Source organism: Aplidium turbinatum, chromosome 2, assembly GCF_918807975.1.
Source record: "Aplidium turbinatum chromosome 2, kaAplTurb1.1, whole genome shotgun sequence".
NCBI lineage: Eukaryota > Metazoa > Chordata > Ascidiacea > Aplousobranchia > Polyclinidae > Aplidium > Aplidium turbinatum.
Window position 1 is genome coordinate 32,356,502 of NC_137473.1, and position 26,765 is coordinate 32,383,266.

At 35.7% G+C, this 26,765-nt stretch overlaps 2 protein-coding genes across 2 annotated transcripts in view; one reads left to right on the forward strand and one right to left on the reverse strand.

The window, feature by feature from the left end:
* The window catches only part of LOC145788509 (plexin-B2-like), a 59,886-nt gene extending 57,076 nt beyond the window's left edge, over positions 1-2,810 (forward strand). Inside the window, exon 40 of the mRNA XM_082600272.1 lies at positions 1,107-2,810. Coding sequence (XP_082456398.1) covers positions 1,107-1,211 — 105 coding nt within the window. The 3' untranslated portion in view covers positions 1,212-2,810. The remainder of the gene's footprint in view (positions 1-1,106) is intronic.
* Positions 2,811-2,949: 139 nt separating this feature from the next.
* On the reverse strand, positions 2,950-26,433 carry LOC145764781 (ferroxidase HEPHL1-like). Its single transcript, XM_082576455.1, has 21 exons — positions 26,395-26,433; positions 25,704-25,888; positions 20,189-20,304; positions 19,660-19,766; positions 17,615-17,809; positions 15,544-15,670; positions 14,395-14,575; positions 13,192-13,390; positions 12,505-12,584; positions 12,276-12,406; positions 11,695-11,859; positions 10,379-10,514; positions 9,765-9,903; positions 8,981-9,185; positions 7,911-8,038; positions 7,452-7,577; positions 6,919-7,053; positions 6,214-6,370; positions 5,637-5,772; positions 4,917-5,077; positions 2,950-3,640 (listed from the first exon to the last, which is right to left on the reverse strand). The coding sequence occupies exons 1-21, from the start codon at positions 26,416-26,418 to the stop codon at positions 3,093-3,095; spliced, it is 3,381 nt and encodes a 1,126-aa protein (XP_082432581.1). The 5' UTR covers positions 26,419-26,433; the 3' UTR covers positions 2,950-3,092.
* Between the last annotated feature and the right edge of the window lie 332 nt (positions 26,434-26,765).

Genomic DNA, 26,765 nt, shown 5'->3' on the forward strand with positions numbered 1-26,765 from the left:
TGCGTTCCTTTGCCTTCGTACAGTGTTTTTCAATCTCATTGTTCTTACTACTTTTGTTGCTATCTAAAGTTCTTGGTGCGCTCTCACTGCCTTTTTATTGCGTTTAACTGTAACATTTTATTCATTGACTTTTTGTGTATTGCAGCCTTCGGGTTAATTTGAGTTTGAGACCCTTGCTCTATAACCTTCTAAGCTATCAACATTCATTTTGATTATCTTTTATGCAGCTTTTGTTGTCAGACAATATTTTTTTTAACTGAGAAGAATGCAAACACAGAATTCACAAATCTGATAATTTGGTTTATTTTATTGTCACTTTATTTAGCCTTTGCATTAATTTGTGAGTTGCTAATCCTGAAATTAAAATTTGAAAAGTGTGGATGTTGAGTACAAAACTCTCTTCAGGTGTTTCATTTGTAACTATCACAGCAAAAATAAGATATGTCAACATAGAAATCTAAAACAAGTAAAAAAAATAAGCGACAAAACGCAAATGTTAAGACGTGCTTGAGACCAAAATAGTTTGTAGCCCACATACTATTTTGATTGTGAATTGCTGTTCCTCATAGAGCCGATAACCCAAAAAACATTTGCTATTATTGCTTCTAATTAATAACCATGTGTTTACTGTCTTTTATATTGTAGCACAAGAAATAATGCTCATTGTGTTATTAAGGTCAAATCAAACAATAGAAAACTAGAACTAGACGATGCGCCTCTTTCCTTGCGCATATTGATGCACAATAGATGCACGAAGCAATTCTGAGCTTATGGCTTGTAAGCCATGTCCATTTCTAATCCTAATCCATTTCCCGCTTTGCTGGAAGTTAACTAAAAACAGCAAAAGTTTATCAAAATCTTGAATTTATGATCCACCTTGTAATTTTGGAAAAAGTCAAGAAAAGCCAAGCACATGGCATTATTGTGCTTTTAGTAATAATACTAATCAAAGGAAATATGACGAGAAGCCAGATCAGGCCCCCCGTTGAGGAGCAAACTGTTAATTCCCCGACCCATGACAATGCGCATCTTTTAACATTTTATTACAAATGACAATTTTAGTAAAACCTGAGTCCTAACTGCAGTTGCAATGCTTTTATTTTCAGATAATAGAAGCAGTGCGAGAGCACCATGAAGATATTGCGAGGAAAGTAGAAAACTTAATTGACAGAATGGAAGGAAAGATTGAAACTGAAACTACAATAGTATGATCTTATTGATTGTCTTGTTGATGCGGTACTTTGCAAAGATTGAGAAGGGAAAATGTGCTTCAGAGACAAAACACACCCATCAGTGTCACATTTTGCCAAAGAGTTTCCTAAAAACAAATAAACTTGAAAATCGTTTTCAATGCCAAAAAACGTGTATAAAGCTAAATTAGGTTTAAGTAAGTTTTGTATTTTCAACATTGAAACTGTATCAAAGGCTGTTCAAGTATCACCAAACGCAACTTGCTTGCTTTCCGCCACCCTTCTCCACATATGACATCGCATATGTCAACAACCTACAGTATATAACGGCACTTATGGTTTAAATATTATACAATAGGCTACATATTACATACCTAACACCGCCCATATGATCTTTGAAGAACTACTAATCCTTTTAAACTCTTCTTACTCATAAAATATCAGTTTCGATGCACACCGTGCGTAAAAAGACTGACCGAGCCACTTAAATGTCGCTTAATATGTTTGTATTTGCAATGTTTGAAATGTTGTTTTGTTCCATAGCCTACTTCACGATAGCTGTTGCATTAGGCCTAGATTAGCGTATGAAATTTTGTTTTATTTTACGCAGTGCGTTTTCTTCATTTTCATTTGATTCGCTGTGTAATATTTTTCCCGTGACACAAAGTTCCGATTCATACGCATGTGCAGTTAAACACATTTTTTATTTATACTTGTATATTTTTTATATTTTTCCGTTTTCGTGTAAAAGCCAATTGTGAGTAAACTAAAAGTCAACTCAAGACTTGAAAATGTTGATAAGATTTTGTCACCACAAAGTCATTCTGATGACTTAACCATGTTATAAAATGGACATTCTGGATCTATATTTTGTATAAAATTGTTTCATTCGTTGATGTTAGCTGATATCTTTTATACGTTTTAATCAATGGTTGAGGTTGGTGTCTATATTACAAGTAGATTTACCACTACCACAAACCATTAATGATGCTAGACATTTGCAGCAACGTATTGTGGCAATTGATTGTTCTACTCTGCACATTACCAACTTGACAAAGTTTCGCGTTGTTCCAATGAATATCAACATTTGTTTGAGAGCATTTTTGCCATTAAACTACGATCACCTGTCCGGCGTATCATTGCAAATTTATTCACCAGCAAGTTATAGGCTACAGCAGTCAGTAAGAACGTTAGCCGTAGGCTGGGAGCAAAATCGAGTGACTGTATGATACTTCTCATGTGTTTGATTGAGTTAAACTGTTTGAAAATAAGATAAGCATGTAAGAAAGTTATGCATTTTCAACTATCTGGTGTGAGGGTAATTTTTTTGTTAAACCGGATAAAAGAATAACCTATAAAGAGCTTGGTGGTTTAGGCAATTGACGTGATAATTCAGTAACGTGGGAAACTTTCTGTAAAACTCTGCTTGCAACCCGTGCATTTATGCTAAGTAAAAGCTACAATCAATGCGTTTAGAACTGGTTGTAGACTGTTTTCTCACAACACTTGATGTTTTAAAAAACTTTGTAAATTGATCGCGTAATTGTTTGTTGAAAATTATATAATTTTGTGTAATGTACCGTACAGTGAATGTATTCACATTTACAGTAAAATTTGTGTCACTGGTTCATGACATTACGATTGCCTCATTAGATTAAACAAAAAAAAGAACGGTTGTCGTATAACGAAAATGTATTTTGTGAAATGCAAACATCTGGATAGGTAGCGATTCTTTGACAATTACAAACTCTTGACATCTGAATGAAACATGTGCTAAATTATTGGTCTTTCAGACGCAATGAATGACGAAGTAAACAAGTAGACAAATGGAATAATTAAAAGTAAGCTACATGTGGGTTTACTAAACATGATTAAAAATGAATAAATGCGTGCTTCTAGCAATTATTTAGACCTCATTGCAAGACATGACAAGAAAAGCTTTTTCTTCGTAAAAACTTGGTTAAGGCAAGATGGTTGCAACTGAGTGTTTTCAGAGAAATCTAAGATGGTGAAATTGGGAGCGGAGATGCCACGTTTTGGGAATGCTTTCACAATTCCACTAGATACACGTTGTAGTGTGGGATTGTTCCGGACTGTGAGGCCGCGCAGCAATCGATTGCGCAGGAAAAACTGAGCAGGAATATTTGACAATAGATTCTTATCTAAGTTGACCGATAACAAATTTGGGAAGAGCCTCAAGATCTTACGAGTAAGAGAAGACTTAAGTTGATTGTTGCTGAGATCAAGGAATTCAACGTCATTTGTAGAAACCATGGATATGGATCCATTTGGAAACATGACTTTTATCACGCTATATCGAGGGATAACAAAGTCTCTTAAAGATTTGATCTTCATGTTATTGCAAAGAAACTCCTGATTTCCAGTCACACTGAGCTCGCATATGTCTCGATGTGTAGTCACCAATGGATCTGTGTTTTCCTGAGACACATCTGATTAAATAAAGGTTTGCATAAGTATATTTGCATATTTCACACAATAAGGCAAAACTGGTTACAAAGATCATTAATGGAAGGATGATGAACATAATGATGGTGATGATGATAGGAATAACAAGTAACTGAATATGTCACTCCAAATTTGATTTACTGTACAAGGTAATGTAACGATTGTGTTTTTAAGAAGGTTCGTAATAAATGGTGACGTGCTGAGACGTAGGCCTAATGGAGTCCAGACTTAGTTGTCTAATTCGAAGAATTAGAGCAAAACGTTAGTAATTCTAATGTAATGTGGTAAACACTTGTTTGCTCTTATTCCAATTCTAATCTAACCTCCAGTTTTGCTAAAAATTCTAGTTTTTCCAATAGTGTTTTTCAGTAAATGAAAGGAAACCTCATGCAAGGAAAATGCAATAAAATCAAAGTGTCATACTGTCATTCCATCGCTTAAGTAGCGAAGTCATTAAGAACTCGATTAACTCATCAATTCACCTACATCACAATGTCTACAATGACATAAATAGTTTGGTGTAGTGGTGGGGGAATCACACTTTGATCTTGAGTTGCCATATTAGCGCTTTTATTTAAATAGAAAAAGATATGTGACGACTGCGTCAAACTAATTCTAATCTAGTTTAAATTCTACTCCAGTTTGCGAAAACTTAGCTAGCTCTAATTTTAAGTCTAGTCTAATTTGTAAAAGCTGTAACTAGAATAGCTGTAATTATAATTCTAATCTAATTTCAACAAACTAAAAAAATTCTGGTTGTCCAAGTCTGTAATGAACATTAACAAATGTTGTTGTTTGCTTTTAAGAGGCTTGTTGGCTTTACGCAAATACCCTGTATAATTATAAGCAAAGTATATAAGCAAATACCTACAGATTATAAGCAAATACCCTATGAAAAACAAATCATATATTTTGACTACAAATTCTGCAAATTTAACCAAGTGCTAAATGATTGAAATGCAAATCAAGCCAAAAGAAGAATATTTTGTTTAGACGTCAGACTGGACCAGTAAAAAGAAGTGAACTATGAGTAGATTGTCTCAGACAGTACGTTACAAAAAAGGACCCTTTAAGTGCATTTCAAACTCTGACCTACACATTTTCCCTTTTCAAGCTACCTACCTGAAAAGAATGATGGCAATCAAATGGAAATGTTTGCATAGCATTTACAAATTAAGGATTTGCAAATAATGCTACAATTCAATTAAATTTGTTGTGGGAGTAATACAATTTTTATCTCAATAAAATATTTCTTTTCACCTCTGTCTATAACGGAATATATTGTTTGCATTCCTCCTTGAATGTGATCAAACACATGACAATGAACCAGCCAATTTCCGACCTCGACCATCCGCATTTCTACGGTTCCCATAAAACCGGGAAATAAATTGAACACGTCTCCGCGATAAGCTCCATTTGATCTGCACAAGTTATTTTTTCTTTATTTTGCACAATCGAAACGTACGTCTTAGTTTGGCGTGTACCAAGTGGGATTAGAACTGTCACAGTTATACAAGTTGATGAAAATACGTTATTTGCCGTCATAATGTGTAAGAGCTGTGGTAAAGAGAATAGAGTCGTGTGATGTTTGAACAGCTTTTAACGTTTTACCTTTTTTGTTTCAATTACAGCTGTAGATATCAAGCTACTGTATATGTGGAAGTGGATCGGTTTATCCCGATATGTCGGTTAGGCAATTTTTTGGAAAACACATAGTTTTCCAACAAAGAAATAACAAGACCAAGCAAAGATGGTTCAACTCTTGTCATTTGCCTTTAAGCGACCCGCTTCCATTTAATCTGAACCTAAATTTTTTCGCTGAACACTTCATCATTCATTCAGTAGCATCCAGTAAATTTATTAGCCTACTTTGTAGAAAACAAAACCAAAAGCAGGCGAAACCTTCAAACCGTTCAAACCTTCTCAATTTCAGAAAAGTTTATTAGCCAGAAAGGTGTGAGTCCAATATCAATCACTCACTTATATACAAATGTGTGAGCATGAAAGTGCACAGAGTGATAATCCTTCTCATTTCCCCACCCAATCAAATGCCATCTCACCAACTCATCTGATAGCATATTAAGGTCTTCGACGTGCCATAAAAATCCATTAATAGCTGAAAATGAAGAATTTTACATTAAAATTGCTTAGCTTATCCTATTCACTTGTAGCAGGTTAAAAATCACAGCAACAATAGAAAGTTATATTTTAGATGTAGTAGATATACACCCACTGTACACTACAGTATAATATAGGACTAAGACACACGTGATGTAGCCTACAAAGCATAGTTTTCTAAAATGCAATAAAATTTAATAAACGCACTAAAATGAACTGTTATATGATTTGCTATGTAGCCATTTAATAACACAAGCGACCAACCTTGTGATTATTGCAGGACCATAATACAAGATGTTTTTTTGAATTACTTTAAAAAAAAAAAATGTTAACATTTTAAGGAATCTAGTGAGATACTTTTTCAAAATAAGAAATATAGACGTTTTGCTACTTGGAAAGATTTTCCTTTATTGAAGCGGTGATGTTCCAAAATGTTTACCTTTCATCTTGTTGCTCTCAACAAACTCATCAGTATGATCAAAAGTAGAAGGATCAACTTTCAGAAAAAGTTGAATGTTGTCGTCAATGTAGTGACTCAAGTTTTCATCCACTATCAGAAACTGAAGAAAAAATTCTTTATCAGCTTCCACCGGGACCTTGAGTGATGATGCACCTGAGAAACTACCTGAAAATTATTAAACGCTTAACTACCGGGCTGCACATCTATTTAAGGTTATCCCTGTTAACATCAATAGTAGGCTAACTATGTTTAAATAATAACTTTGATGTTGTAAGACTGTAAGAGATATTCCTTCTTACAGTATACTCGGTGTGTGGTGTGAACTAATTTATAGCGACGTGGCTTAAAAGTAATTGCCACGAAGAAATAAAAGTAAACTGTTTTATAGTGACATATCCAAGCTATACCAAAAATCATGGAAAATTTTTTGTCTAGATGAATGTAGTGCAATTTGGTATGTTCTTGGCAATTGACCTATTCACCAATTAACTGACCTCATTTCACTGACCTCGGAGCAAGGAAGAACGGAATTAGAATCACAAAAGTTACAAGTTGTAAAATAAAACCTCTTGCACAATATGAGATTATGATTACGGTAAAGCAACGTTGGTGTGATTATACCAAACTTAAAATAGCTGTTGCTTTTATGCCATGTTAAAAAGATTAAAACAACAACAACACAACTTTTTTACCTTTCTTGCAAACAAGTAATGGACCCATTAAGCCGTCTATTGGGTCAATAGCTGGGTCAACTGATGATACGTAGATGAAGGACTGGCATGCCGGCTGGTGGCTTTTTGGTGAAGCAGATTCAGGAATCTACAGGCAAAGGATGGTGTATTGGATTAGCTCCTCTTCTTATATTAAGCAGAGGCAGAAGTTACACTAGCAGCTTTCTTAGGATTTTTGTTTAATCATTCTTACGTTGGCTACATGGCGTTTGCTGCACGGATGGTGGGTTCGTTATTTAATGAAGTTTATCTGAGAGTGAGACTAAAATGTTACACTGGCAAATTATTACGGTAGACCTGTATGTTATGTACCAAATGTTTTGACTGTAGCTTACTGTACTTATGTAGGTATAGTCATGCTTTTTTAAAAGTTGCGATGGTACCAGCTACCGGAGTCATGATAGCCGATAGAAACGTTAAACTCTATGTAATTTTTTTTCAAAAAATATGCTAAATAGGTAATTGTATAATCTATTTCATGCTAACCTTCCAGTAATATTGTTTGGTTTCCCCTGGATTAACAGCATGGCTGTCTAAGGTGTTAGCTGAATGATCAACAGCTCCCCAGGGGAACATATTGTAAGGACGATTGGCTTTGTTCCGAAAGACAATCTATGATAAAAAAAAAGATTTTGGTGTTAAATTACGGTAGAAACTGAATCATGGAATAGTATCATGCTTATTTTACAACTAAATGAAACCGTCTACTTTTGAAACATTACCAAAAGTGGAATTTTTTGAAAGGTCCCAAGTCGTTTTAATAAAGTGTTGGAAACGAACTAGCTTTACTGGTTGTGGAACAAATTAGTTTGGATGAGCTTGGTTATTTTAAGTCTGATGCAATCATGCAAACTTATTTTTGTGTGCTCAGTGATGAGTGATGACTAATGGGATCTTTACTGCAAACATTATGCGCATATTAAATGGCTAAGTACATTAATTTACCGAAACCGTTTCCCCAACTTCTCCTTTTATAATGGGACCCAAAATACCCAAGTGGGCTGGTTTGGATTTTCGAGTCGTAAATGTATCATCGGTGTATTCAAAATACAAAACTTTCTTGTAGCGAGAACCTATGAAAAACAATGAAAAAGTAGGTTACCAAGATAGCATACTGTCAACATATTCTACTCTCAAATAACAAACTCTCAGATTATTATCGACTGTACAAATTCGAGTTTTTACTATTTTTACACGCGTGAAATGAAGAAGTAAATTTTAAACTCCAAGCATTTCTATACAACTTGTATTTGCATGCATATGAAAATTTTTTAATAACTTTCTCTCTTCAAAAGTTTGGTTCCAATTAGTTATATGGCCTAACCAAAAATCACTGCAGCAAACTATTACCTAACCCCACCAACAGCGAAGACTTCACAATGTAGAAATTAACGACCTGTTTTAGCCTGATGCTGCGAATTCGCTGTGGTAGCCTACTAGAGAATTGCACTAGCTTTCGAAACACAGTTTCCTAGTCATGTGCTGTGAAGAATGGTGCTAAGACAGCAGCGTCAAGCTAAACAAAAAAACCGCCTAAAAACAACTGCACACTGACTTCAACATCATTTGTCATAGCACATGACTAGGAAACTGTGTTCCGAAAGCTAGTGCAATTTGCTAGTACCACAGCGAACTCGCAGCATCAGGCTAAAACAGGTCGTTAAGATCTACATTGTGAAGTAAGCAACGATCATGCTGCTAAAAGCGAAACTCATTCTATTAAACAGCTAAAACGAGTCGCGTAAGCAACTGATGCATTGTCAGTTGTGTCTGTTCAAGGAAGAAGAGTAACCCAGACAACAAAATTCGTCATTTTTATATTGATTAAACATCTGCACACGTTGAATCAATGTAAACATTACGGATTATACTATCTGAAAAACAAGTTAATGACAGTGACAGGTCTATACGTCTAAAAATCCGTATACGATAGCTATAATATTTGCACTTTTGTTTAATTTTTGTGTGAGGGTAAGCAAAATTCAATTATTTTGAATCAATTCTAAAAAGCTTACCTATAAGAGTGCTAGGTTGATAATGGGAATGCATGTAGCCTTTGTTGTGAGGAATGTCTACGGATTCTCCATAGATGTTCACTCTTCGTTTATTAAAATCCCATATGACCTCCTCTGCAGCAATGTAATAAGTATCTCTTGCATTCTCTTGTCTTGATGAGGATTGCTCATTTGAAACCTCATCACTTTGATGACATTTTCGTGCCTAAAAATGGAAAGTGGTAGACTGATGAAGTATATTTAAGAAATAGAGCAAAGCACTCGCCATCTTTACTCTGCCTGGCTTGTAAAGAGGTGAACGACAAATGAGGTAGGTCTGTTATGTTTCATGCAATTCGGACACAAACAGTCAGTAAAATGATCGAATAGATCAACATTTTCCTGAGATTATCTACAAAATTTTCTTGACTGACGATAAAAGTACCAGAAAGTAAGCTACTATAGTTTAGAGTAGGTAAAATTTACAATAATACAACACCAACAACTCAATTTCCACAATACTAAAACTGATAAAAATTACTTGACCTCATTTAAATATGATCAACTTAATAAATTAATAACGCAATGATATTAAACCACAATTTTAAGGAATCTTTTCAACATTACGACATCATTTTAATAACATCTTGGCAATTAGTCATCACGAACTGCAAATATCTAACTGGCAATACCTTGCAACGTAGGCTAGTAAAAAATTAATAAATTCACATCTAGGCAACAACTAACAGCAAGTTTACATTTCAAACAATACATCTAAATGCAGGAAAGTCATTTCTAAAGTTACTCGATAAATTCCCGACATTCCTGTGACTGTGTGGTCAATGGTCCGACAAAACATCTTTCCAGCACCAGTGAACTCCGGTCGTATCTTCACTGAATGGGAAGTGTGTGCGAATACCTCTACAACACCGGTGTTCACATCGCTAATATAAAATGAAATAGCTCAGTTTACTTGTTAAACTTTTTTTTTTTTGGAAACCTAATAATAGCAACTATGAATAAGATGAGGGTGTTTGGTCGCTTCATAAAACATCAAATATACTGAAAAGATTATAAAACCTCAAAACCTCAGATGGAAATATATATTCAAATGGTAAATGTGTAACCTACCTTACCTACAGCATATAATCTGAGTTAGATGTTATTCGATTGCAGCAAATATCAAAATTTTAAGCAATATTTAAAATTAGGATCAATAGGTTCAATCGGTTCTTTTAACAGAGTATAGCTTAAATAAAGTCTCTTAACTATATGAAACTGCTAACCTTGGCAGTTTTCAAGTACAAATTCACTCCAGGAATCTACTTTACAGCCAAAACAATCTGGCCTTTTAAAATAGTTTACCTCAAAGAGATAAATCATTTCCTTTCAACCTAAACAACTAAACCTACATCGTACTTGATTCTAGTGTTGATTCCATCCAAGCTAATTCCATGAATATCCACTTCTGTTCCAACAGATAAAACGTGCAAATTTGTCTCTTCATCAACACACAAATCCAGCTCAAAGTTTCCGTACATCAATCCATTCATACCTCAAATGCAAAAAGTTAAATATGCATCATTGCATTATCTTCCTAATTCATCAATTACTAGGGCATCAATTCTTAGTTGATAAACGTCGCCTATGTTTTATGTACCACATCTCATTTGGCGTAAAGTAGGCTAATATTGTTTCGTTTCCTTGAGCTAAGTTTTATGCCACATCAATTAAGCAATTGAATTTAACAAATCCTGCATAGAAACCTCCGCTTGGGTCTTCAACTCTACTCCGTGTACATTAAGATAATGATGATGATTATGTGCCTGATCTGATACAGACGTTGGCGATCATGGTCTTCCAAACTTCTCTGTCATTTGCCATTCGTATAAAATCATTCGCTTTGACTGTTGTGTTTGTGGCCCATTGATTCAAGCTGTTTAAATAAGTTAATCTTTGTCGACCTCTGCTTCTTTTTCCCTGTATCATCTCCAATAGTGCTAATTTTTCAAAATCTCCATGTCTGTGAGTATGACCTACAAATTGCATCTAGCGCCTTCAAACTGTTGTTATTAATCTCGTTTCTGCATTTGCCAATCACATCTCAGCAGCCTCTAGTCTTTTCTCCATATCTTTACTCATTGTCCAGCATTCACATCCGTAGGTTAGAATTGATTCTACATATTCTTTTAAAATTTTAATTTTGGTCTTTATTGCATGTTGCGATTCTTGAAGACTGTGGTCATTTTACTGAAAGTATCCTTTGCTATGGCGATTCTCTTTTTAATTGCAGTGTCACTTTTGCCAACGGAAGTTATAATGTACCCAAGATATTTAAATATATCAACTTGTTTCACTGTAACACCATTGAGTTGAACACAATTAACACCACTATTAACACCATTAAGATGAAGACAGGAATAATGAAAAAGCAAAATTACGTTCAAATGAGAATGCTGTATTACAAAATTTATGCATAATAACCAGAAATTGTTAATAAGCAGAATTTCTTGTAGACAACATCAATTAATATTGTTGCTATAGTTTGCACTGAAAAAAAAAAAAGAATTTCAGCATTTAAGTGAGGGGTTTCGACTGATTTAAGGGCAGTTACGAAATAATGTATTATACAGTCTATAAATCAGATTAAGTCTTTTTTTAAATCAGCCCAAATGAAAGTATAAACCACTTAAGTTAAATGGCAAGTGACCATTTAGCCATTCTGACTGTCTTACTGTGCATGAGGTTTGACTCTTCAAAGTCTGGGTCTTCTACATCAACTGAAGAAGGATCATTTAACGTTCGCTCCATATTTTCTTGGAAGTACCAACTTTTATTTTCATTAAATACAGTCATCAAGATGTATTTGTTGCTTTTACGAATTTCTGACTGGAGTGTGCCTGTAACAAAATCATATGACGTCCTGTACCTACGCTACATACAGTAAATCATTTTGCGTTGCTTTTAGTTTACTTAACAAGTTAACCACACAATTGATGCTACAAAGTTTGCAGGCTGAGAGTTGAAAGTTAAGATTATAAAAAACGGGAAGGCCAGGAAGTCAACCTTTGTGTCAACTTTTAAGCAAATTGTATTGCCAAGATACAGCCGTGTGCTCTACATGAACGTCAAACCAAGCTTGTATACATCGTCAGTTAATCACTTTTACTGCTTAATCACTCAGACATACCCTGCAGATAGTCAGAAAATAAGCTTTAGTCGCCTTTAAAAGAAACAATTAAAGCAAAATACATGCAAGCGAGCTAGATATTGCTTTACAATAGCATAATAGAAAAAAGTGTTTTTTTTATCATACCTCTCTTACAAACAAGCAGTGGGCCAATTAATCCTGAACTAGTATCAGCAATGTAAGATACAGAAGATGTGTAAAGGTATGTAAGGCAATTTGGGTCTTCATCACTGGGAGCTACATCATCTGGCAAAGTCCTTTAAACAATAGACCATTAGACCAAGTTATAGCAAAAACATCAACTACGCATAGTTTCAAAACAAAAAACTTTTTCTATTGGAATATCTATCCTCACCATGTGTATGTTCGTTGTGATCTTGGAGGAACAGGATAAGTGTCTTGAAAATACACTCCGTGTGGTTCAATGTTATATGCCTGAGAAATAGGGAAGAACCGTACTTAACTGTGGCGCGTATAGTAAGTAGACTACCATACTTACATATCTGATGGCTTTGCCGTGGAAAAATGTTATAGCCTACTAATAGAAAAATGCTCATCAGAATAACCGTATAAAAGCTATAGGTAGGCTACAGTCTACTTATAACTACAACTAGAGCAATCGATTTCTATTGAAGTTATAGCGTTTAATTAAGTTTACTTGTTTAAATTAAGTCACGGTTAAAGTTAGCCTAATAAATTCAAGTAACACCATGCCATTTATCGTTTTCCAAAAAAACAAACAAACTGCTGACGTTTTTGGATGAAGGTTATTTGGTTTTCATTAGGTAGCCTATTTGAAAGCTTGATAAATCATATTGCATTAAGAATAACATATGAATTGCTGTAAAACAGATTAGGTAGCAAAACAAATAGTTTGTTGGTACAACACATGATAATTTTATTTCAAATATCCAAAGAGGTTGTTTTGGCATAGGCTACAACTGACCATTAAACCATGGATCAGAAGGTTTTTATTTTTATTTTTTGTATACAATTTAACTATCGTAGAGTAGTTTTATTTCTATAAAAAATTAAAACCTACCCTATTTGCAGCAAAATTTTTAAGTACAACTCTAATCGTGTCTCCGATCTCAGCAGCAATCATTGGCCCAATGACACCCAGGTCTTCTTGTCTAGGAGCGTGTGATAAAAACGTAGCGTCCATGTACTTTCGAAAAACAGCTTTCTTGTAAATTCCACCGATTCTATCTGCTCCACGTTCAAAGAAAACTTCTGAGTCACTGTAAATAAACAAAGTTCAGCATATTCTCTAACAAGTAAATAAAATCAGCCCGGTTTGAGAACAGGTTTTTCCCCCAAACAGGTGTCGCTTCAGGTGCTTCACGACTCATAAACTGTAACGTTTAAAATTGCATCTTTTGTTGATTGAACATCTAAATAGGGTAATTATTCGAGTGGAAGTGCATGTTGTGCTGTTAGTGTTGATGCGAAAAGTTTTCAGTGAGACTTATAGGCTACGCTAGGTGCAATCTTAAAGTAACAAAACTGACATTGCATAGAAAAACGTTAGCGGTAAAAACACTTATATCCCTATGATGCAAATTGTAGGTGCTGAATGGAGCCAGTAAAGGCTAATTAACTCTGTGTGCCTACCGATCACATTACCTATGCTGGCCGTTAGCGACTCTACGTAGGTTTTTGCTGGGAAACTGTTTCAAGAAAGTATGGATTGTGTAAACAAAAAAGGTAAACCAAATACTACAAGCAATTAGCTGTTCATCAATAGTTGCAACAGCATTTACAACATAAGGATAATTTTGGAACTAATAAATATAAATGAAACCTCATAAATGTAGATCAAGTCACTGATGTTGTTCGAATAGAGCTTATTCTAATTGGAAGAATGTTGTTACCAGCGAACTGCATCATTCACAAGTTGCGAAAGATAACTGTTTATATAATGCTTTCCACAGCAATACCTTTAGTGAATGAAGCTGTCTTATGTTACTACATCTTTACATACCGGTACAAAAGTGGATGAAAATTAATAAGAAAAATTAGAGTCTTGTACCACAAACGCTGGGGCAGTAGTGGCTCTTGCGCAATTTAAGGAAGTGCTGCGTCACTTTTGTTTAATTCATAATGACGACTCTGGTGACCGAAAATGTGACAATGGTCCAAAGTGTCAAAAGTATACACAACACTTTAGATTAAACTCCAGGAAGGACTTTCTCATTCTAGTGGAATGTGTTTTCAAACGAAACCAGGACTTTCAAAAACTCACCTTCCCGGTTCCAAGAGACTTGTGTTTGTGAACATATTCATGCCTGTTGGACCATAATTCCATAACATTTCCTCAGCAGCAATAAAATACTCTCTAACAGTGCCAGTCAAGCTATCTGAGGGAAGCGGAGCATTTGGATTCCGACATGCTGGATCAACGGTCAGCCAGGACGTCATTCCCTCTAAAAGTAGAAATCAATTTAACACCAACAACTGCGCTTGGTCAATCTTGCTGAATTCTTTACGGTGAAAATTAATTATCCAGAGATTGTTTTCAAGTAAAAAGTTGAATTTTGTTTAGCAATAGCCAACAAACTGTAATCTTGAAAAGAATTGTCGAAACTGCATCATAGTTTGTCATATGCATCTACGTGGTTGATTGCAATCAATTATGGAAGGTTTCTTTTCGTGCATGTAGGCTATAAATTAAGAGCATTGTTGCAAAGACTATACAGTAGGGTGTCCCATTTTTAGGAGACTTTTCAGGAAAAATAAGCTTGAGTCATATTCAGAATAAAACATTTCATACAGCGCATGCATCCCAATGGTCGAATCCTAAATTTGTATGCCTGTTAGAGAATTGTTGATCTGCAATTTACCTTTCCTAATTAAAAAGCTGAACAATTGAGAAAAAAACGTCCCCACAATCTACAATCGAATTCGGGTAATATTACGATAATTTTCGAATTTATTTTTAGGACGAAAATGGGAAAAAACACATTTTTGAAAATAACTTGGTTTCTGTTGCAGTTAGTACTTAACGATGTATTAAAGGCAGATAGGGCGCTATCCCTTCCAATTATTTTGGCATAAATTCCAGCTCTCTATCTCTTAACATTCTCAATATTACGACCAAAATTGCAAACATTGCTAGGTGGCAACTCAACATGACGTCATAAGAAATAATAATGTTATTTTTAAATTTAGCGTAGAAAATCTATTCAAAAAAATAACCAAGCTTATTTTTCCTGAAAAGTCACCCAAAAATAGGAGACCCTACTAATATGTTGCCTACATTTTGTTTAAGTTATGACGCATTTGGCAATAATATTGCAAAATGATTTGTTTTTTAATTTTTTCAAAAAGGTATATTGGATTTACTTGCCAGAATCTCATTGTTTAAGGCTTAAGCAGTCAAAAGTTTACCAACCTGTAAAGTGGTTGTACAACTTGCAGGCAACTAACCATCTTCCAGGATTGTTGGCACGCATTAGCACAGTTGAGAAAGTTGCAGGAATGATGATCATGCTGTCTTCTCTGTGATGTTGTTTTAAAACCTGGAAATAACACAATAATTGTTCATACCGATTTTAAGACAACTTTTGCAATTTTTCTTGGAAAATGATTTTGGATACTTCAATTTTTTAAAACGTTTGATGGCACAACCGTTGCACTTTGTATCATTGCCGTAGGGAAAAGTTAGCTTTTGAGTGTGCAAAAAAATGTTGCCTAAATATAATTAAATGTTCCCACATGTTTTTGCGACAAAGCATAGACCACCTGATTAAAACTTCTACACTGCTCCCAATAGTCTGGTATATACTGTCAATGCAATTTGTCAACTACCAGTATCGTGCAAATAATGCGAAAGCATCATAACAATACAAATAATTCTATACAGAAAAAAATTCACATTGAGATTATAATGGGCGGCTCAATTGCCCTCTTGATTTGTAATTGTGCTGACGTTGAATTTACATTGTTTCTTTGTTCTCCGTGACGTGGCCTGTCTGCAGACCCAGACGTTTCACTCTTAATTGCTGCTTTTGCGCGTGCCTGGAGCCATTGTGTGTGGAGAGACCATTTACTTTTTTAAACAATCGAGAGGGATGCCAGAACTCCTTCACGATATGTATGTACTTCGGATTTGAGTTTACCCGTTGTGAAGATCATGTGGGTACAAAAATCAAGTTTTTATCCCCACTTTAGACTCAATTCATCAAAACAATTAAACAATTGCAAGTTATCGTTGTGACAGGAAGAAAGAGGAATGTAGGCAAGCAAGCTCTAACTCTTGCAACCAGGCATACATGTACTTCAAAATACAATTGTCATAATGATCTAAAATCTTAACAAGTTAAACTTATTTCTGAAATTTTATAAACTAAACTTGTAGACTACATTTTCAGTTGAGAATTTTGATATTGCAAGTTATGTGTATAAAAGCATCACTTTCAGTATTGGAGCACCCTGAATGAGATATACTTTTCATAAAATTTGTAAACATTTTGATTTTTTCTGCTCAAAATTTTCAAACTTTCAACAAATTACACATTTATTTCTTAACTTTCACAACTTAAATAATGCTCAATTTCAGTGGATATTTTAAATTTTAGATGCATTAAATTCAACATAAAAATATAGGCTACTTTTGATTATTAGAACAAAAACTCAAAAAAAGTTCAATCATAATAAAATTTTTAAAACATGCTGGAAGTTCTTGCCCAAAATTTTATCTAATTTGCCCAAATTTTCGACTTATTGACAAGTTTGTGGATGCGGTTGCACCCCTGGCTCCTACGCCAATGGTATGTAGGCTATAGATATATATATCCACACGTACACAATGCCACGCCTGCAGACGTTGAATCAATGTAAAGTGACGGATTTTGCTGTCTGCGTTGTCCGTTTGCTTCTTTTAAGTTTCAGCCTATTGCTCAATTTCTTGTTTTTGACCCAACCAGAAAATTGTTTCTTTTTTACAACGTCTGCAAACGTTGTAAAACCGTTATACCGGCTGCATAGCAGAGTGGTGAGAGCCATGGTTCGACGTTTGATAGGCCCCCGGCTCCATTGCTCAAGAGCATGTGGCTGTGTTTTTGGGAAAACACTTAAAGGCACGCCGTCGATTGCGGAATGACGCCCTTTCAACTATAGGCCTTGATTTCTTCATCTAAAAAAAGTACTCTCTTTGGAGAAAAACGCCTACGGCCCTTAGGGCTGTGGTCTCCTGAACTGAACTGCACACAATCAGACGAAACTGATTGCTTGTCTTTTTCTCATCTCCCATACATACAATCAAGCCTATGGGATACGTTCAATGGATTTTCCACATTTTTCAATAAAACAGCAGATAATAGAAAAAAAAACGTGATTTTTTCTCTATGGCCAATAACTAAAACTATAAATAGTTAATTAAATTGATTAATGAATTGAATCTATCAGTCTATTTAACCATTTATAGACAATTAAACAATATTTTTATAAAGGTTCTTGCATACCGTTTGCCCTTGAAATTGAATAGGATGTAAATCTCTGTCCGACCCCATGCCCATCACGTGCCAGCTTATTTGGTCCCCTTGACATACATCATATCCCGGGGTATTTCCGTACATGTAGGCATTGACAACGTGCATCTTGTTCCCTTTTTCAAACAAACTTCCAGAAATATCGACCTTTTCCCAATCTGGTAAGGTCTAAAATGTCGATTTGTTGTTAAATATTGAATTGGTCATGGTGGGTTTCATCAGATCCACGTAGTGTCGTGGCCAACAAGAGCATATACTTTTACGAGAAAAACTGTTTATAATGCATTATTTAAGCTACGCTACAGAACAGCAGAATACAAAAAGAATGTAGCAGCTAAAGTAAATAAATCATTGCAGACAATAATATGGTCTCTGCTCGTTGTCAAGGGACAAGGTCTCTGTTCGTTGTTGGAAATCGTGGCAGAACACCAGTTAAAGATTTAGGCTGGCAGCTTTTGATGTTATGCAACCATGTGTTTAAAATAGAATTTTTATGCGTGTTGATATTATCGAAGTTTGTTTTATTTGTTCTTTTTACATATTTTTTAAATTTTCTTTTTTAGCTGAAGATGCTACTACGATAGCGAAATCGATTCTTAAATCAAGTACACTAAGAGGTTAGATTGTTGTGCAAATGCCAGCATTTGATGAATGCAAAATAACAGTACCCTCTGTTCGTTGTAGCAATAAAATGTGCGCAGTTTACACCCCAAACAAAACGATCGAGTTGGCCATGCATTTTCAGGAAAACATTTTTTTTTTATTTCCTAGAAAAACTAGAATTTTTAATGTTGTAAGAAAACTGTAAACTTGGCAAATTATAAAATTAGCCTTAAAAAGATAAAAAGATCTCTTTAATTTTGTAAAAATGCGTTGACAGAACAAATTTCAGTCTATGAATATACATTTGTACATCGATAAGACATTAGTAAGACAACTGTTAGATTGCCAGTATGTATCGCGAAACTTGTTGAGAATTACAACTAAATTATCTGCTGAAACGTGAACAACGGCAAGGAGAGTGGTTTCAGCAGCAATATGCCATTTAACGAGCAACTTTCTACATGAAGAAACGCTGCAGAGAATGCTTTGACACCAACACAAGATGAGATAAAAGCAAAAAGCATGGCATCTGTTGATTATAATGTAAACATGTCAAGTCTACTACACATAAAATGATTGTTTTATAAATTGCAGTTAGACTTGAAAATTTGCGTCAAGAGATTGCGCCTAGAGGATTTTAATAGATTGTGGCTCTTTTGGTTGCTTTTGGAGTATTTTTTACATTTCAAAACTGGTTCTTGATTAGGGTGCACAATGCACACTTTGTATTTAACCATATTCAGTAAATCAAACTTAGGTTTGGTAGATGGCTTAGTTAAAAGTTTTGGTTTAATATCCAATTTAAAATTCAAAACAACTTTTTTGTCAATCGAAGGAACTGGTATTTAAAACAATTATTTTTTGATGTTGCGAGTAATCTTCGTTAATCAAGGAAATATTGAGACAATTCAAACCAGAAGAAGATTTCAAAAAGTTTTTTCCCGCTTACAGCTAACTTTATGTAGATGAATGGGACTTTGGGAGGATTTCTTTACTTACAAAAAAGCATTACTTCTCAGTCTGTGAAGGACGTGGCACCAAACGTCTTCTTTATCTAAAATCTGCTCCAAACTAACAAACTAGACCTTGTAGCGCGACTTGTCCGCTTCTTTACGATGAAATGATGAAACAACCGAACCAGCAAGTCAGTTTTTTTGTATATTAATTGAATGTCTGCTGACGTTGAAACAATGTAAGAACGACTAAGTTGCCGGTTTGAAATGTTCTAAAGCAAGAACGTAAGGCGGACACTCACAATTATATCACATTTAATCACTTAGGTGTGTTCACTGAAAAAACATATGTTTTTAAGATAAGAAGGCAAACTTTGTTGATTCAATGTACGTACCGTACACATCAAAACTACTCTGCTGACGCCCACCCCCGTGCATCTACTACTACAAAACATTACTTACTCTCAAGTTTTCTTGAAAGTACCAAGAGTCTCTTTCATAAGGAATAAAAAACATGGCAACAAATTCGTGATCAACATCAATTCTTGTTTCATCATCCCGGTAGGTACCTGATGAAGCATTGAAATTAAGATTTTTTGTTTGTTTTATGAGGGATGTGTATTCTAATACTAATTAAACGCTACAAAATGGTAAAAACATATCTTCGGGAAACAATATTTTGAGCAAACCAAAGCAATGTAGTTTTCGTTAAAACAAAGTTTTGAGGAAAAGCCTCGAAGCAATGCAACCAAAATAATAAATTCAATCATTTTTGTCAGTTTTTTTGAAATCTTAAGTCACACCAAAACTCCCAAGTATCAATCCCGATTACGGTGTTCAATCCTCAATCATGTAACCGAAAAACAACTTTTTTTTGAAATGTTAATGTGAAGAATAACAAATGAAATTGCACAAACACATTTGTTTTTGCAAATTGCATTTCGAAAAAACCAAAACAGTTTAATTGGGTTGTATTGCTTTTGTTTCTTACCTTGTCTGCAAACTATCAAAGCGCCAATGAGCCCAGAATTAATGTCCTTCGGCGAATTGGTGTGAGAGTGGTAGGCCCATGTCAAGCAATTTGAATCATCTTGGGAAGGACCAAACCTGTGTCGACATAATAAAATGTTAAATTTTGGCAAACCGGTGACTAACACCGTGACTAGTTTCACGAATAAAACTTTGAAATCTACAGTAAAAATGTCTGAGGAACAGGCACAAGCCTTGAAGTCCGTTTGTCATTAGCTTGTATTTGTTACAAGTAAACCTGTTTTTAGGCGAGTAAGAATTGACATAAAAATAGCCGGACCCGGACATTTTTGATAACAACCATTTTTTTTCATAAAAAGATGGGTTACCTGTTTGACACCCCAAATCTAAAATTCGGCAAAATTCGGACATGGGGAAAGGCCTTTTTCACTGGGGCAATTATTGATCGGCGCACCATCTAGCGGAAGAAAAATGTATGTATTTTCTGTCGTGCTAATTTCCGAATTTCAAGTGAAACAAGGATGATTAACATAGTGTCTAGAATTATTCTTCAGCAAAATTTGCTATTTTACGTCGATTCAACGTCTGGCAACGTTGAATCGACGCAAAATAACATATTTTGTTTGCTGAGTGCCTCATGTAACAGAAATTAGGCTCCAATGATAGTGTAAAAAGGTGGTCCCATACTTGATTCAAGTGTTGGGTATGAGAAGATAAGGTCCTCATTATACTAAGCCTTCGGCACTAAGGAGAGTAGGGTGGCCAGTTCCTTTCTCTCAGCCACCTTTCCTGCAGCAATTATGCCCACCCAATTTATTACACCCCAGGTAGAGGTGAGCGGTGTTTTCAACAACCAGCGGCAGCCGGGAATCGAACCAGGTTTGCATAATTGGAAAGCCAACGCCTTGCCCGTTGTGCCATCCCGCAGTGTAGTGGTTGTAAAATTCTACAAAATGCTAATTAACTAAGATGGATTTCGGAAAATGTAATTTCGTCTGTTACAACGTATCTGACGAACATGGAAATTACGGACACATTAAATTTGGTAATGATTTATATCTTGAACTTTCACAAAGAAAAGACTTTAGAAAAAGCATAATTAAAAAGTTGGATAACAACTATAACATACACCAGCCAAGTCATTAAATCCATTGTATCATCACCAAAGCTGCACAAAAATACTTACCTGAAGAAATAGGTCGTTACATAAGTAGCCATTCTTACGTCGATGCAATGTCGCCAGACTTTTATTGTCAATTGGCATTTTTGTACATCAGGTCACAAGATCGAGTATTCTCTTGGATGTAGGCTACTATCATCCTTTGGTCTTTGTGCAAGTTATGGTCAAGTAATAGCGTTTAAACGATCAGCTAGTGTAAGCCAAGCGAATGGTGATAATACGGATGAGGTAATGCACTCTACAAGTCATCCCGGCTCTTTCTGTCAGTGGGTAGCAGATAATTTCGATTTTAACGAAGATATTCTGACAGGGCATGAACTCATGATACTACGCATGTGATGGGCATTATAAATTGTCAAACACCAAGAATGGCAACTCGACCACTAGTTATTGAAAAACAACACATCAGTGCAACTGAACTACTGGAATCAGGCAATTTTGGCATTTTAGTCAAGTCGTATACTGGTGCAAAGACAGGTACTTGGAAAGACGTACGAATCAAGCAGCTGAACCTCTCTTCCGTGCTATTTACGCACCATGAATTGGTTGACACTCTATGGCTGTGTTCAAACGTATTCAATTCTAAGCCAGTAGGCTACAATGGCAAGGGTTCATAGCTAATGTAGTTCAAGGTGAGTTTCAAGGTGAGTTTCAGGTTTCGTCAGTATCATTTCATCCTATGATAGCGCTTAATCCCGCAACAGATGAAGCTGTTTACAATACAATGATATTCGTTCAAGACCAAGCGAGAAAAATGAGCATACGTTGTACACCGCTAACGTTTGACCAGCCCTTCTACTTCAGAGCATTCAAAATTAAACAGGACTTTTGGTATTTTCAAAAATGTTCACTTACGACTTGGTGGTTTTCATCAACTGATGTCCTTTCTCGGAGCAGGGTACAAACTGATGGAAAGAAGTGATTTAGATGATTTATGGAAAACTGTGTAAGCAATTGCTGCGCGGAAACAATCGGCCACCCCCACTAGTGGGGAACAAACCGACGATGGATTATGATGATGATGATGATGTGTATGCATCGAAATCTTTGCCAAAAATGATAGAGAAGATTTGTAGGCTACAACGTTTCAGCAGGGCATTATTGCGATACTCGTGTAAATGTGGATAACGTCTTAATTATTGGTAACGATATTATTCGCAAAATGTGTGGAAAGAAACTGAAAGAGATTTCGCTAAAAAGATCTGACCAAGCAAGTAGCCTACTTTTGCCGTCATGCGAAAAACCTTATTATATGGAGATAAAGAGATACACAATTACACATGTCATCCACCGAAATCTTTCACAGATTACTGTCTATAGCCTGTTTGCAGGGGTCACTGAAACCGGACAAATTTTCGTATGAACTTGCCAATATTCCACCATCCTTTTCTCAGATGACGGAAGTATGCGGAAATCTCAGACATCTGCATTGTTCAAATACATAATCTTGCAAAATGAGAATATTTTGTGCACTAATCCTCGATTATCTTGTATTTCGATTGTATTCGATGGCTGTACTTTCATTCACTGACTTTCCTGGCCAAAAGTTAGGAATATGAAAAATTTGCTTGAAACGTGACAACTGTGATATTGAAACAACCAAAGGAGCAGAGCAAAAGCGCATAAAGCTGACCACATCTTGTCCCGACGTAGCAATTCGCTTAGACACACCCATCCCGGCAAATAAACCTCCGTTTTTATCAAATAAACATAACAATTTATAAACTTACTCTAGGATAATCTTATTATAGTAATGGCATTACTGTGGACAAGACCAAAGGAAAAAGAGACGTTGCTGTTGCTATCGTCCGTAAGGTTCTGGAAGAACATGAAACCTATGGTCAAGTATATGTAGGCTAACTGTGATGGTTGACGATACTGATGTACTCATCCTTCTTCTCTCGTGTTGTCGCTATATGTCAGGGCATCCGTTGGTTAGCCACTGCCTGCGTGTCGTCATCGATAGAAACTAGGCCTTCCATACCATGAGGTGGTCTGTATAGCCGGCAGTCCTTGATAATGTGGGCTGCCGTCTGCATTTCACCACACTCACAAGCAGCACTCTCTGCCAAGCCCCAGCGCAACATGTCTGCATCCATTTGCTTTATCACGCACCATGCGGAAACAGTATTTAGACTAAATGAATACGTCTAACGCGAAAATTTTCATTCGTCGAGCTCAGCTTGCACTTGGAGAAAATATGTGCCCATCTTTGCTATTTTGCCACGCGTTCTCTGGATGCGATACAACATCCTGCTTTTACGAAACGGGAAAAGTAAAAGTTTTTAAAATCTTGAAAGGTCTGGACAAAGTGCAACGTAAATGTGCCGCCTTTGGAAACAAGGAAGCTTTAAAAGAAATGACATTTCCAGAATTGGAGAAGAATTCTCCCAAATTCTGTACAAGCAAGTGTTTTCCATGAATACTTTGAATTTGTTTCGCCACCATTACGCTGTATCCCCAAAATATATATCAGTTGAAAGAATGCCTCCAACAAGTAGAGCATGCTACTTTTACAGCCTTCGTGTGCATCATCAAGTGTCAACATGGCGTCATTTGAAAACTGTGCTGAATCCTACTTTCTATGGATACAAGGAAACAGCTTCTGGTCTAGTCCCAATAATGTGAGATAATAAATGTGCACCCAAAACCTTTTTGAAAGAAATTAGGTGCAATTGCAGGAGCGCTAAGCGTTTATGCACATCTTGTGGTTGCTTCAAGAAAGGCTTTAAATGCAGTATCCACTGTGCTTGTGAAGCTCAGTGTGAAAATTCATCACTTTTAGAGTGTTAGATACCCAAGAGCTGTAAGTGTAGAAGTATATTTACTTTAATAAAAATAGTCGCATCCCTAGAACGGGACCACGAATTGTTACTGTGGTAGTTTTTGCAAGTAAAATATTTTTGCAATGAATGAAAGTGAACGCATAATTATATTAAATATATGCTGCCTTTTCTGTTGAAGCAAAGCAATAGCACTGAATAAACGACATTAAATGATCTCCAGATAAGCATTAATTGCTCAAATCGCTGATGTTTGTCTTTCTATTATATGTTGATTATACATCTGTCAACGTTGTATCACCACTTGTTTCAGTTGCTAATGTTGTTGAAGTGTCATATAGCCTACATTGAATTACACTTTAACGTAGGCAATTATAATTGCGTAATAATAATTAAACTGTAATAAATGGCCAAATACGTCACAAATATGGGCGTCGGCAGAAAAAATGCAGGGGTGGGGGAGAAGCGGGGTTGGGAGGGCACAATTTTTAAAGCCAAATTCATCTTGTAAGCTGCCACATAGGTAAGAAAAGTTCTAAATTTAAAGTAACATTTGAGTGGTGAGGTGCGAGAATTGTGAAAAAAATTACTATTAACGTATGATGTAAGTGGTTGTTGCGCCTACGGCGCAAAACCATTTAGAGAAATCAAAAAACTGAAGTAGAGTTGGTTGAAAACCTGATGAGAAAGTGTTTGCGTGGAAGGCGAATACAATTTTTGAAAATTGTACTCTCGAGCAAATGACATGTAAATCATAATCTTGGGGGATGGGGGTAAGTGCCCCTTCCCTGCCTACACCCATGATCACAACCTTTTAAAAAAAATATTATTACACTTATCTTTTTGTGAGTGTTAATTACGTGTATATGCTTACTAAGTCGCACTTTACTTAGAGCAAATATTTACAACCGCTAGATGGCGCTCTATGAAAATTTAAAGTGCGGTTTTGGGGCAGTTCCCCAAGTCCGATTTTTGCCGAATTTTAGAATCGTTGGTCTGACTACCAGACAAGCCTCCTGCAACCAAAAAATGGTTGTTATCAAAAATGTCCGGGTCCAATGTCACTTCTTACTCGCCTATTTTATTTATCTTTAAAAAGGGGGATTTAGAATGACCTGGAGAGACTTAAATTTTCTGGAATAAGCCGAAACCTGATTCACAAGATCCACTCTTGGTAACCTCAACATAAACCAGTAAACCATGCTATTTTGTTAGTTAAAGGGAGAAATCTATACCCTTGCCTTTTTTAGAAAATTAATTTCAATTTCATTTATCAGCTGCGCCAACGTACTACGCTCGTACAGCAGGACTATTTCAACATTAAACACTTCTCTGAAAAATGTAAGAGAGTTTGTTTATATTTTAAATAATAGAAGGGACATTTTATTTCCCCTACATTGAATTTGTGGCTCTCAGCTAGTGTTTCCTTGTTTTATTTTTGAACAGGTCGATGGTTTGAGACATACCATTGCAAAGCATTTTGAAGGTCGTCACTAACGACTAGGGGCAATATTTAGATTTCGAGAGCAATGGTGCTCACACAAAAATCTTACTCGGGGTGCGCTTCCCATACAAATATATATCTTCCTCCACTTGGAATAGCATCATCATCAGTTTCTGTGCTGTTGTCATAATAAGGAGCACCTTCGTGCCCTTTTGTATAGATCAGACCGTGAGTATGTAAACTGTACTCACGGCTGGCGTTGTTGTACATATGCACAATTACTCGATCTCCAACCTGCGATGAAAATACAAAGTATCATCATTATTTTGTTCCTTCCTCGTACGGAGGGTTGGATACAATGCGCCATTGTTCTCGACCATGAGCTGTGCGTACTGCACATTCATATACAAAGTATACAAATGTCTAGTTTTGATATGGCTGCTATGAGCCTACTGCAAATGTGCAGATGAATAATCATCACGAGATTCAATAAATATTAGCTTCTCGATCAATGAAAACTACAAAATAAGAAACTTTAAAAAGTTAAACTTGATAGGTCAGATATATTCTACTAGATTTAAGCTCAGATCAGATGACTGCTTTCACAAGAAAGGTAAGGTATCGCTTTAGGTTTCGTTGCTGTAGCATATTATTATTATAAACAATAAACACTAGTAATACTAAAAAAAGTAATCAATGTCAAGCAAAACGCTAAATAGAGCAAATTATACATCAAATATAGTTACTCCTTTCTAAAACCTCCACAACAGCATGTTTTATTTTTTGCTATTGTTACTTACTTCAGCTCGAAGGGTTGGACCCATAAAACCTAGGTTAGGATCATGGGGAATAGGCGTAGAAAAAGTATCGTCTGTGTAGGCTCTGTACACAGCTTTCTTGTATCGCTTTCCGATGAACAGCTCACTGTAGATTCTTGATACTCTATTTAAATTGACAAAACAGCTTTGTTTGTTTTATGTTTAAAGCTCAGACTCAAAACATATAAATTTAAACCCAACAATTTTAATTAGAGTACTTAGTACTTGTTGCAAGCATCGGAGATGAGAAAATAAGATTATAATTGTAGATTAGGTCGACCATAAACCTGAAGAATTAATGAAGTTTGCCTTCCTTTCGTTAACAACTATTTCTACCAATTTACCACACCACA